The sequence below is a fragment of the Drosophila biarmipes genome, chromosome 2R (genome assembly GCF_025231255.1).
Source record: "Drosophila biarmipes strain raj3 chromosome 2R, RU_DBia_V1.1, whole genome shotgun sequence".
NCBI classification, from domain to species: Eukaryota; Metazoa; Arthropoda; class Insecta; order Diptera; family Drosophilidae; genus Drosophila; species Drosophila biarmipes.
The window spans coordinates 9,646,805-9,660,515 of record NC_066615.1 but is presented as its reverse complement, the minus strand read 5'-3'; the positions used below and the strand labels follow the sequence as shown (position 1 = coordinate 9,660,515).

Below are 13,711 nucleotides of genomic sequence, written 5' to 3'. Positions count from 1 at the left end.
AGCTCACCTTGTAACCAGCCTTGAGGTCCAGCTCATCGGCATGTCGCGCCTTGAAGTTGTAGATGATGACGTACAGGTTCGTGGGCAGCAGACGATGTGTTTTCTTGAAAATGAAAGTGTTACGAGTGTTTAGGATGGATTAGTGTGGGGTTAAGGACTCAATCAATCGAACGGAGCAGGCAATATGAACTCGTGAACAAAGTCGGAGTAGGAGGAGTGGAGTGGGGTCTACCTGGGGATGTCTTACGGGGGAGAGGCACGGCGAGGTGCTGGCCGAGGACTGCGACTTCTCCATCTCGTCCGGCAGATCGACGCTGCCACCGCGCATTCCACGGGTGGCGTAGAGCAGCTTGCGGCCCGGGTGCGAGGGGCTCGATGGTGCTGTAATGGTTTTGGATGCGTTAGTCCCTGCTCCAGGACAGGCTCAATGGTTACGGTTTGGTTAATCGAATGCAAGTGGATGAACGAAAATAAGAAGAATACCCATGGAAAAAGAAGATATAGATATTGTACAGATAAATTATACACATATGCGGTTCAAAGGGGTAGATCGATTCGATTCGATTCGAGGTTGAAGATGTGTGTGGGCAGATGAAGTTAGTAAGTCTACAGTTGGCATGTATCTCAAAGCTGCTATTGTCTACTTAGTTAAGAGGTGAACGAAATCGAACTACTCAACAAAACCTTACTTTACTCGACTTTTACTTCGGCAACGTATTTACATAGTAATAGCATAGTAAGAAGTAAGCTGTTTGAAAGTTTAGATGGCGTGTCATGTAGGCGTTCAATACATACTATATAGCTTAGGAAGTTAGATCTTAGGGAGCTGAGAGTCGTTAGAGGTGCCCGCTGTGGATAGAAGGGGTGGCGGTGGACTGGTTGGACTGGTACGTGGTTGGTGGTTCGTAGTGCAGCGTACGTCGGTGTCCGAAATTGGAGGAGGGTTCGTAAACGGTTTTGGGGACCGGGGATCGGCGGAACCGGAAACGGATCCCTTTACTGGGTTGCTACTTACAGTGCAGGCGGCTGTTGTTCGACGGCGGAGTGCTGTGCTCCAGGTGGCCTCCGGACCCGCCGTGATAGTAGCCGGAGCCGGCCGACGTGGAGGCCCCCGTGCCGGGCATTTGGGCCCTTCGTCGGAACTGGCCGTGCAGCTCCGAGGATTCGGGCGAGTCCAGGCTCAGGGATTTCATGCGTAAGTTCAACTTTTGGCGGCGCGGTGAGTGCGGTGCTGTTGTTTTTGTTCGATTGGATTTGGTTTTGTTTATTTTTTTGTATTGGTACACGGTTACATTAATTGTTGTTGTTGTCGTGTGTTGGACAAGACACAGTTGGCAAAAAAAAGGGCAGTAAGACGTGGAATAAAAATTTGTTGATTTAAATTTCGTTTGTTAAGCATTTGGTAAGTCCAAATTGGAATCTAGGCGTCTACAAATCTAAACAAAAAACCCAAAAGAACTAGAAAAAATGAACTGAAGAGACGTTGAACACTTAGTGGCCTTTGGCAAGGACATCGATAGAAAGATCATAGCTTAATCAATGCAATTAAAGATTGTTGACTTCTTATTTTTTGTTTTTGCTTGCAACAGAGCAACATTCGACACGTTCAGGAAGAGACAGCGAGTGTTTTGTTCAGTGTACTAATGCTAGTCGTCCCGTTTCAGTTGCCGCAAAAATCAAAAACCAACGTAAGAGCTCTGTGTGTATCGGTGTTTTCCAATTTGGATTTTGACTATACAAAATATATATGTAGAAAATCATAGAAAACTCGTTTCCATCGCCCTGTGCCAGATGAAGGTGATCGTGTGTTAATCCTCTGCAGGAAAGTGAAGAAAGGCCAGATATCGTTTTGCATTTTATTCGTGTGTTATCATAGTCATTCGTTTGTGGGTGATGTGTGGGTTTCTGTGCGATATTTACAACAATCATACAACATTTAGAATATAATCGTGGTGTAATCAGAAGTGACTTAATACTTTAATCGTAATATACATTTAACGTTGCTCTCTGGCTCACGCTCATTCGCAGAATCGAAATTAACTAGATATACGTACGGTAGATACATAAGTAGGGGGTAAATTTAACTATGTGGAGTATTTTATAATAATTACTGTGCTGCATTAGAACATTAATTGGGCTAGGTGTCTAGGGTATAATAAAATCAAGAACTTAAACCATAAATCGCTTTAGAACTGTAGTAAATCAAAGGGTTAAGTGTTCCTCCACCCATCCTCATCGTTATCCATACACATCCGTGTGCTCAACGTACTCGCCGATTGCCCTTGGACTCATCCGGATTGGATTCCGGGCTCTTGAGGAGCATCAGGGGTTCGCCAAAGGGTCGCGTCGTTTCGGACTTCGGAGTCGCTGATGCTGTATTAAGAATATACCACATGTCTTATAGTTCACCAGTATTTCGTTCTCTTAGTGGGGTTAGTAGCTTTTCGATCGATTAACTGCTCCGGGAGGGAGGGCAGCGTTCTGCCTTCGACTGAATCGCAGAGATGGAATGTGAATTAAAACTAATTAAGTTAAATGAAGACAAGAAGCCCGAAAGAAAATATTAAACATTAAGACAGCGTTCATGCATAAAGCAAACCAAAACAAGCCGGCGGAAGCCCAGAGGAGAGCGCCGGAACCAGGAGGAGGACGACCATCGCCAGCATCCCTGGCCCGAGTAATAGAGCAGAAACATAATCCTGGCAAAATAAGTGCAGAGCCTTCGCTGGAAAGCAACTTCTGCCACAAGAAAGTCGAGACTGCCAGCATGCGGGGCCGGGAAAAGGGGGTTGGGTGGTTTGGGTTGGGGTGGGGTGGTGGAAAAGGCAGACCCAAAACGGAAAGAAAAATAAGGAGCGCAAAAAGATTGTGTGTCATAACAATTTTTAGCATAATTATGTTCGGCCTGGGACCGACCTCGCCCCCAGCACGCCCCCCTATGCCCATCCCCCTTACCCTCGCCCGCCCGTCGACAGAAGAAGTTAGCTTGGCCTAAGACAAAAAGTTGGCAGCGCGACTTTAAACTTGCCTCGCCTCTGTGCGAGTGGCATTAAAAATGCAGCAAACATTAAGCACAAATGAACTCGCGCCTTGGCGAAAAAGTTTTGGCCCGTCTGCAACATTTGTATGCAGCATCCAGCGGAAGGCACCCGGTCCTTGGCCACCCAACCCCACTGGCAAGTTGTGCGGCTGAATTTTTGCACAAAAGTTGACAATGGCTTGTAATTTACACGGCGGCACCAACAGCAACAGTAGTCCTGGAGCTGTGGCACAAACAGTGGCAGGATGGGAAGTCCTCGAGGCAAGGACTTACAGAGAAAACAAAATCGGGGAAAAAAGATCTTTTTAAAAGGCATTTTTAATGGGATAACTTGCCAAGATAAGCCAAAATCCACAACTGGCTATTAGAGATCAAATCAGCTTTGGCTGTACTGTACTACCCATTGTGAAGTGTTATAGAATTAAATGCACGCAGAAAAATCTGTATTTAATAATTAAAAGATTTTAAAGGATACTCTATAAGGGGTCTTAAGCTTTAATCTGCAAGTATTTATTTACAATTTTAATTTCCTTTTCAAGTATCTCCGGTATACCCAGAAGAGTTACGACTGCCATTACCAACACTTTAAGTTTGAGGGATAAAATCCAAATTTGTTTCCCCAAAATCGTACCCTTTCAAGTGTAGGAGGCGGATGGGAGCCCACTCCTCGGAGTGAGTTTCCTTTCGACTCCAGCCAAGCTGAAGAATGATGAAGCTGCTTTCAGCGCGAAGGGAACTCGGCCATGTATACAAATGATGGCGTTGCAGTTGCTTTCGCCGCCGCTGCTGTTGCAACGGAAATGAGCCATTTGCCTGAAGTGTAAACTGGGTTAAGACTAATTGGCATTTAATCCGACCATTGTTCTAGGGCCTTAGTGGCCGCGCTGAGCCCGACTGAGCCACTTGCGATTCGCCGACTCAAATTGAAATAATTAAAACGCATCTTTCCAAATGTATAGCACCTGCATCTCCGTATCTTTCGGATGTGGGCAACAAACACGCAACAGACACACAAACGCACGACAGACAGATACAATCGCTGCGACCCACGCTACAGGGGAAATAAATTCAAATTCAAATTGAAATTCCAAAAAAAGATACACAGAACACGGAAACACAATCTAAACATCGATGTCGAGTAGTGGGAATCAAATGCAGTACTGTTCCAACGAGAACTCATGGCTATGATGGGGTGGCCCATAATACTACAGGCGTCCCCGAGATGGGATGATGATGATGTGGTGGTGCTGCGAGTACTGGCTGGGAGATGGAACGATTTCTGCTGTGGGATCGGTCTGTGGTAGTGACTGTGGTTGCTGTCCCCTCGGCTGCCTCCTAAGTGGCCGTGGTTTTCTGCCTGCTTCGGGGTCACGTAATTACTTTCTGGCAACGAGATGGACCGGTGCTGCGAGGACCGCTGCCTCAGCCGCCCGAAGACGGACAGTGGCCGTATCCCGGCGAACAGCCGCCTCCGGAGTCCCGGATCGTTGGTCGGGTAGTTGATTCCGCTGCTGCCGCTGGTGCTGCTCCCGGACTGCTGCGGCATCGACTGGTGGGCAGGCGAAGCTCCGGCCGAGGTGGAGGACGTGCCGGGACCGGCGACGGGAACCTGTTGCATGTAGCCCAGCTGATTGGTCGTATAGTAGTTGATGCCGATGCCATTGCTGATGTACGCCGAGCTGGACATATTCGACACGGGGGCAAAGAACTGGCCATATCGCCCCGCCGGTTCTTGGTGTGTTTTATTTATTTGGTTTGATGTGGTTGGTTGGTTGGGTTATTGGTTGGTTAATTTGAGTTTGGCAAGCGAAACGAAAATTGGCAAAAAAGATATGGACACGAAAGAATATATAGATATATATGTGTTTTCATTTAAGGTGTAGTTAAGTCAGTTTATTTATCTAAGATGTGAGTTCTGTGTTGGGCACCTGCGAATGGAGCATGGCTCTGTACTTAAGGCTATGTAAATGGGGTCAGGCCAAGGTGGATATGGTACTGGCAACCGCAAGGGGCAATCCTCAATCAATCAGTGCAGCGCCGCATTTACACCATTCTAATTGGAATAATGCAACTGCAGACCGCAGGGAATGTTGCAGTTGTACTTGGCCAGGTTGCCAGTTGCCAGCTGCATGTTGCTGGTTGCCGGTTGCCAGTGTACTCAGTCGGCAAGAGTTGTGGCGCTAATTATGTGCGCACTTGCCAAGATTTAGGGCACTCTGCGGCCAAGTGGGAGGGGTTGGCCCTGAGAGGGCGACAAAAAGGCAATGTCATGTTGCCAAGTGATTGCTCTCGGGGAGACGAGGCGAACCGAGTAGACCATGTATTTTAATTGAGCCTCATTCGCGTAGACAAACACACGCCCCCCATTCACTCGCTGCTGTTGATTGTGATTGCGACTGGCGCTCCATTCCTTATTTGAATAGAGACGGCTTGGAAATCAGGATGCTTAAAGGAAAACAAAGTGTTTGGCATACACAAATTAATTACGTTCAACTAAATATGATACGTAGATGCTACATGTGTTTGCGTAAGCTATAATTGATGTTGGCTAAGCTACAAAGTACTATATTTCGGCAGTTGCTTCAGTCAATAATAGCGTTTCAAATCCAAATTCAACTCTAGAATAAATTATTTACGAGTAGGTATACACAAAATGCATATTTATAGTTTGTGAGTTATTATGTTTGTGTGTTCGTGATGTGAGTGTGGTATCTAAGCCACGAAACGGCCAAAAAATCCAGCAACTCCAAAGCGAAGCAATGGGGCGTATGAGCAATTATTTGGTTAGCGCAATGTGAGTGAAATTGAAATTGTTTTGCCAAATCTAAATATGTTCGCAAAGGGAATGCAATTGTGTGTGACTAATGCGGCTATATATGTGGATAGAGATGAACTACTACTGTCCGCTCTACGAGTCGGGTGCACAAAATGAGAGAGACAGCACGCCCGAAAACTACTAGGATGAGCCACGTCATGGCAACGTTATGGCAACGAATGGCTGGTGATTTTTGGTTTTTGGACTTTACTTTGATGCTTAATGGTGAAGCTGAGGCACTGAGACGGGATCCGGGACTCGAGATACATAAAGGGGATCGGTGGGAAACCGAAAAACCAAAACCGAAACTACAACCAAGGATTCTTGAAAATAATTGCGAAAATGTTAAATGAGCGAAAAAATGCAGAGATAGAGAGAGAGACAGAAGGTAGAGAGAGTAACACAAACTACTTGGGCTGCATTTGGCGACTTTTTCGGACCTGAGCTACTAGAGATATCTTGGCTGGGCACCGGCAGACCGCCGCGCTGCTGCTGCAGCTCCTGTTGCTGCAGCTGGACGCCCAGAATGGGCATGGCCACGGGCGGCGGCCGGACACCGCGTCCCGCCCGCACCGCCGCCGCCTGCGCCACCGATGCCAGACTGCGCTGCTGCTGCTGGTGTTGCTGCTGTAGCTGTAGCTGCTGCTGCTGCTGCTGGTGTTGCTGCTGCTGCTGCTCCTGCAGGACCAACTCCGAGACACTGACAATCGGTATGTCCGGCGGCGGGGCCCTGCCCATATCCCGGTCGGACAGGGCCGGAACCGGAAGCGCCGATCCTCCCGCGACGCCATCCATTGGCTTGCCCTGGACGGATTTGTCGGCGCCTGCTGCAAGATGCCCGGATTTGAGATCGCCGGCTTGTTTCAGCACGCGGTAAATTTGATCGATTTCGGTTATTTCTTTAGTTTTATCATTTTTTTTGGTGCCGAAGTAGGAGAGTTGACATTGACAAGTTGGTACGGTGGATGGAGGGCCATTTTGGCAAATTTTCATTTTCGGATTCGATTCGATATCGTTTCAATTGTCGGATTGGGGTGATGATGTTGTTGATGCGTTGTTGAAGTGCATTAGTACAAATTGCAAGTGGTTTTCGGGGCGATTCGATAATTGGGGATGAGAGATTGATGCGGGGAGTGGGTTCTCTTTATTATTTCGGGGCACTTGTCATGACTTTGAATTAAACAGTAGGTAGAGTGTGTGAGAGAGGTGGTGGGAACACATATGTAATAACGATCAGCTAAGCTCGATGTTACTTTACTCTAGGCCCGCTGGCGGCCAAATCGTCGCGGTGAGCCAGATGTCTAGGATGTGGTACCCAAAAACCGATCCAAAAAGAGTAGCCAACAACACTTATGCGGTATGAGGCGTGAGGCAAGTTCTAGTGAGCTGTTTCGATATTACTGAATGCGGAATACTGATAACTGATTACTGAGTACTGAGTATTGCGGCTATAACATGCTCCACTACTTGAACTGAACTCTCGTTGAGTGGACCCCCAGCGCTTTGTCAGGGTCCAGAAGGGCTACCTTGTGTCCTTTGTGGTCTTAAAATATTGTGTGAAGTGAGAGTGTAGCGTGTTTTGAGTGTGTTTGGTCTTACTTTGAGCTGGTTGTCATTCGCTGAGTATCTCGCTAATTAGGTGGGTCAAAGCGCAACAGTCAAACACAAAGTACGAAAACAAAATCAAAAGGTCAAGCGCATTTCAGTCGAGTATCTGGCGCATACTATACGAGTATTTATATATATTGAAACAGATGCTGGATGTACGTGTGTGGCACATACTAAATCGGGAAATACCTAGTTGCGCAATGCGATGCATGAAGGGCGTCTTTTGACGGAACTTCGCATTTGGCACATTCAACTGATTTGCGCTCGGATTCGGATTGGAATTCAGACTGGGATCATCCGCCTGATCTGCTGCAGCTGCTACAAGCGACTCCTGTGGCGAGGCTGTGCATCGTTTCAGTGTGGTTTTTGTTTTGTTTTGTTTTTCGGGGGAAAGGGAAGAGGTTGCATATTGATTTAATCAAATAAATGTCGAGAGTTGGCAATTTGGAATTTGTGTGTGGTGGCTGATGGATGAGCAGCATAAATGGCACAGTGGCACACCCGCAAGGTATGCAACAGATTCTATTTTCCTCCTGACAATTGTTTACAGTTCACTGGGCAGGATATCATCATCATCGTCCTCTTCTACGGAACTCCAAGGATATTTTACAATGCGTGTGTGGTTGTGTCGGTGGTGCTTGTGTGGATAACCGAGGGAGCCAGGGAAATGGCTAAAGTTCTTGCTCGCCGAGGTCTGGAGAATTGCGACACAAATCACAAGTGCCACAATCTGTATGCCCTACGAGTGCCATAAATCCATTGTGAAATCAACTGATACCAACAGTACCAGCCACTCCCGCTCGGCATTCTCTTTTGGCCGGGCCAGCAGCTCGAATCAATGAATGTTTGCCGAACGGCAAACAAAATGTGGCAAGAGGATAGGTAAGTGGAAGGTGGAAAGTGAAAGGTGGAGCGTGGAACGTGGAGTGCGGAGCAGAGGCTCCTGCTTTTCAAGGCGGGTCCTGCGGCAGGACATGCTAATGCCTCGTTGCAAACACGGTTCGGGCACGGCCAGTCGAACAAATTGTTGGGGAATTTCGCTCGCCAGCACATCGCATTTCCCATGCAACTCGTTAGCCAGCCTCAAGCGGTTAGTATGCGAATGTGTTTGGCCTGTTTCTGTATCTGTTTCTGTTTAAGCCGTGTGTTTTGTTTCTGTTTTCTGGGGCCATGGCTCTGTGATGCAGGTGCGTGCCAGATACTCACTTTCTTCCTCGATATCAACGCGATTCTCCAGCTCCGAGGTGCTCTTCTGGCGCCGCAGCAGCTTCTGCTTCGGCTGGCAGCGCGGCAGATTGGGGGCGCAGTCTCCATGGGCGTTCAGCTTGCAGATGCGGCACCGCAATCCCTGGCGTGTGTGGCCTGCAAGCGCAGAGTGTTGGGTTGAGAGTGTCGTTTATAGGGATTAGACGTGCCACAGTCGAGGGCACCAACTGCGCACTACCCAGAGTACCCAGTAAAAGCAAAGCGACGGCTATACTAACGCTTGGATTCTGTGATTTAAACAGCTTTCATAAAATATAAAAAAAAAACTTACGATTTTGTTAAAATAAAAATTCCCAACTAGGAAAATATATAGTAAAGCAGACCTACTTTATAAATTCTAAAGAATCTTTTATAAATATCAGTGCGTTATTTTACCGATTAAACAAGTCCCATTCTAATGCTTTCAGCTCCTTTGTTAAATTAAAATTTGTTTATCTAGTTAATATTTTAAAGGAAATTAGTTTAAGTTTTAGGAACTGTGACTAAAGCAAAAGTAAAATTCTAATAACAAAAATGTTGTTGAAAAGGTTTTTACTAAAAGATAAAAGGGTTTCCTTCAAACCATGCAAAAATAAATTAAATAATAAATCCTTAGTTTTAAATCCTTAGTTTATGCTGACCAACTTTAATGAAGATTTAACTTGGTACTCAAAAAGTCCTCCTATCTCTTTTTGCACCCCCGAACATCTGCTCGGCAAACTTGGCCAACCCTTTTTATGCGGCCAGCCAGACAAGGACTAGGGACTTTGAGCGCACTCACCTCTCAGGATCTGGGAGCAGACGTCGCAGGCCGTTATCTTCTTGTAGGTGTACTCCTGCAGGTGGTGGCTGCCATCCAGGTTGGGACGCAGCGGCTCGGAGGCTGTGCTGGAGGCTCCATTGCGCCTGTGGGGGAGACGAGGGGGGCGTTAGAGGGTGGACCGCTAAATGGGGTGGGGCTTCGAAAATGTTGCACTTCTCCCGCAGGCCCCCAAGCCGAATCACCGATTGGCCGAAAGCGGCCCAAATGGCTAAACATATGTTCATAAATCGCACGAACAGCTATTGCATTTGAAGGCTGCTCTTATGCTACTTTATGTTTTTGTATATCTATACGCTGTGTGCACAGTGACAACGGCAAACAATGGCGAATGAACAATGGCGTGTGGACAATGGACAAAAAGGACACTGGACACTGGACACAGGACACAGGACGCTGGACACAGGACGCAGGACAATGCACATTAATCAGGGCGATGGTGCGTACATGTTTGGACAAGAAACGCATTAAAAAGAATTGTATTTAAAATAAACACACTGGCGTACTCAGCCTAATTGGATTTACAGGAAATTGGTCGATTAATCACTGGCCCGAGTACTTTACAACCTCGTGATCTCGTGCTTTGGCCAGATCTCTCAATCCACAGTGCTTATGCAAATGATTGTGTTATTTATATTGTGTGCGCATCGAAATCATTTCAGCAATTTCGTTTCATATTTATACAGAGAGATACAAGCAATTTGCCAGGGCTTCCTCCTCGCTTCCTGCCCCCTCGGCACTTTTGTTTTATTTGCCGGAGAAAAAGCCCCAAAAAGAGGAGGCTGTGGCAGAAGGACTCGCCTCGCCTCGCCTCGACTCGGCCTGCCTCACAATGGGGCAATTGTTGGGGCAGAAGCGGGCTCAGAGGCCTAGGACTCGACGTTGATTGTTTGTAAGTGGCTTATGCACACAGATGAACAAATAAATTGGGCTGAGCACATTGGCACAATATTTATAAAGTTGTTTGTTGCAAATGCGTAGGGTATACAAAAACGCCAGATTTCTGGGCTACTTTATTCTTGGCGAAGGGCGTCCCAGGGGAGAGTGCAACATTCCGATTGGCAGCTAAATGACAAATGAACACTGACACGATGACATTTTATAGGTAAAAATATATATTTGTAAATTCTTAAACTAAATATTGATCAACTAACTGATAGACTTAGCTAGCAAATAATACCCGAGGTGTCGATTATCTAGGCCATGTACAATTTACAGGTGTGTACAATGGGTATGTACAGCATTTAACTGGTTTATACTGGGGTAATTACGATTAATTGGCATACTTAAAGGGATTATCGAGTTGGGGTGTTTAGTGGGGCTCTGTTTAATTAATACTGGGCATACTGGTAATTTGGGCGAGATTCGTGGGGTTGATGGCGGGTGCAGCTATGGCAAAATGCTAAAAACAAAACGGAAATACTTTGCGTTCGTATGGCAGCATGAGTAATGGTTTAATTATAATAATTTTCATAACATATTCATTAGTTGGTTGTATGCAACTTAAAACTTTCAGTGGGCTGGGATTATTTGCACGAAATACGAAAATAAAAACAGAAAAATAAACCATGGAAAGCAGGACGTAATGAGCAACTGGCTGGCTTTTTCGAGGGCGCAACGACTGCGGTTAGTTTCGGGCTTTCCGTAATTTCGGTCGAAACTTTTGCAATATAACACAGGCGAACTTTTAGCTGCGATTTTCTTGTCACGTTTGCAAATAAATATGCGAGTGGTATTTATGCCGTGTGCACTTACTGCATTTCGAAGTGAAGTTTGCAGAGATAGAGCCCACTTGAGCACCCACTCCTGCCGCCCACGGCCAATGGGCATTCACTAAGCCGAGAAGATCTGCCCACTTTCCGATTTATCATCATTGGCAGGGCAGCCTGCCGGCACGGAATTAAGTATTGTTGCCACTGGAGGCTGCCACGCTGGCAGTTCGCAGAGCGCAGCTTGTAGGTTGCACTGCCAATGGTCTGCGTGTGTCCGTGTGGGTGGAAGGGCTGCAGAATTTATAGTTTTTCAATTTTTCGCATATTTTTCAATGCTCCAATGGCGCCGAGTGGAATTCACTGGGAAGCAGCCGGAAACTTGTCCGGAACATATGGAACACAAAAAGAAGAGGGCCAGACGGACGGACACATAGCGACACATTTATCCGTAGTTATCGAATGGGGGAAACTTTGTTGCTGGACTTGGACCGGGTCCAGAAGCTGCATTGTCTTTGGGCCAGTTGCACTAGCTGTGGATTTCGCTATTCTACTGCATTTTGCCCAGCCCTTAATTGCATGCCCACCATTGATGGATGACCCCACACTGGGCGCAGGTGGCATTTACGGCGCCCGAAGACAAATTAAATGCGCTCCGAGTACGTGTTAAATGGAAATTCAAATCGATTTACAAACATGGGCAAACAAAACAGTGTCGTGTGCTGCAGTTGATGCGTTATTTGAAACCAATTAGCCGGTTGTTCGGGGTTCGGTTTTCGGGATCCAAGCGGGGTTATTTTCTCAGCTAATTCTACATTGGCGTGCAACATTACAGCAACCTGTCGTATCGATTATATGGTAAATGCTATACAGTACGTCTGTACACGGATACGTGGGCTGGGACTAAATAATAGACTATAGTTGGATGCTGGGTGGGGGTTTCGTTGTGGTTCTTGGTGAATTTCGGTTACCTCAAAGTCAATACGGTTGAAACAGCGTGGTACATTTGATTTTGTCGGGGTGGTTGGCTGATAGTTCGCGGAATATTTCGATTATATCGAGTCATTGTATTTTTGTGGTGGGCAAAGCATTTTGAATGCATTTAGTGTTCGAATGGAGATGGCAATATATACGTAAATTTGTATAGAGAAGAAGTGGAGAGATTATTATTATGGCAAGTATAACTTAGCTTAGCTTAAACTATGGTGGACTGCCTGGCGAGGCACCTGAACGGAATTATCTTGTAAATTGCGAGTGCAATTGCTGCTTGGCATTGCATAATCCGGATTGTGCAAATATTACGGATTCCCTCAGAGCATTTTAGTTTATATTATTGCGGATGGGAAGGGCGGGTGGGGTGGTCTACCCTTGGATGCTTGGATGCTTGGCTGCCCGAATGCCTGAATAATTTTTCGCGTTCTCCACAAGCTTTTAGTCATATTAATGTGCGGGCGGCCCCGCTCCCGATTTTTCCGCCCTCCACTGCCACTCGTATTTGCAGCACTATTTCATTTTGTATCTGGATGGGCTCTCCTCCTGCTCCGCCCTCCCACAGTGCCTAGACACTCTGCTGCGGTTTGTGTTCGACTTAATGGGCCCTGCTCTCTATGCCCGATAATGTTGTGTAACGGCGGGAGCACGGGGGTGTGGGCGGAAAAAAGAAAGGGGGCGTGGATGGCGAATATAGTGCCTTACTCACCTATCTGCTTGTTGTGCTGAACCAGAACCAGCAGGCTTTAGGCTCTTAAATGCTTTCAGCCACTTTGTTTTCATCGATGGCGCTGTGGCAGCGGAGAATTTGCGTTCGTTTCGCGGCGACGTCGGCTCAACCTTGCTCACGAACAGGTCCTTCTGCAAAACACATGGGAGGAGAGGGGGAGAAAGTGCATTAGCCAGAATGCAATTTCCACTTAAACGTCTCACGTTGCAGTTTAATTACAGGCCATTAACACTCGCAACTCGTTGCATTCCGCTGCAACTTTGTCTGCAGCTATTTGCAAACCATCTTGATTTCGGTTCTCGCCCCATGCACACATTACATGCACAGAGGAGAAATATTGTAGGATGTGTGTGCCCCAATCGGTATTTTATTCATAATACTTGTAACTACTAGTGATATGATGGATCTATAACTCAAATATTTCCAAATTAAAGAAGGATATTTCTATACCCCAAACGATATTCCAAGCTTAATACAAGCGATGTGAGGAGATTGACCCTTTCAAAATTCTAAGCATAATATTCTGCTTTATTGCTTATTCCAAAATATTACGATTTTTTCTAATATATATTTGTATACCCCAAGCGATAAAGTAATCATATTGTTGCTAAAATACAAGTCAGATTTCATATTAATGTCAGTATCATAGTCTTTACTATAAGATTTTCCACGGAATGGCTTTCTTTCGGTGTATTTCTCTAAACACTCGTTATCCCATAATGGAGCCATGATTACGGGCACAGTACTTAGGCAA

The 13,711-nt window shown here is 46.2% G+C and overlaps 1 protein-coding gene across 1 annotated transcript in view; it reads right to left on the bottom strand.

The window, feature by feature from the left end:
- LOC108026628 (uncharacterized) overlaps positions 1-13,711 on the bottom strand; it is a 59,642-nt gene that overhangs the window by 6,199 nt on the left and 39,732 nt on the right. The window contains 8 exon segments of the mRNA XM_017097644.3: positions 8-103; positions 248-381; positions 1,016-1,231; positions 6,296-6,682; positions 8,670-8,825; positions 9,490-9,614; positions 12,209-12,265; positions 12,937-13,088. Coding sequence (XP_016953133.2) covers positions 8-103; positions 248-381; positions 1,016-1,231; positions 6,296-6,682; positions 8,670-8,825; positions 9,490-9,614; positions 12,209-12,265; positions 12,937-13,088 — 1,323 coding nt within the window.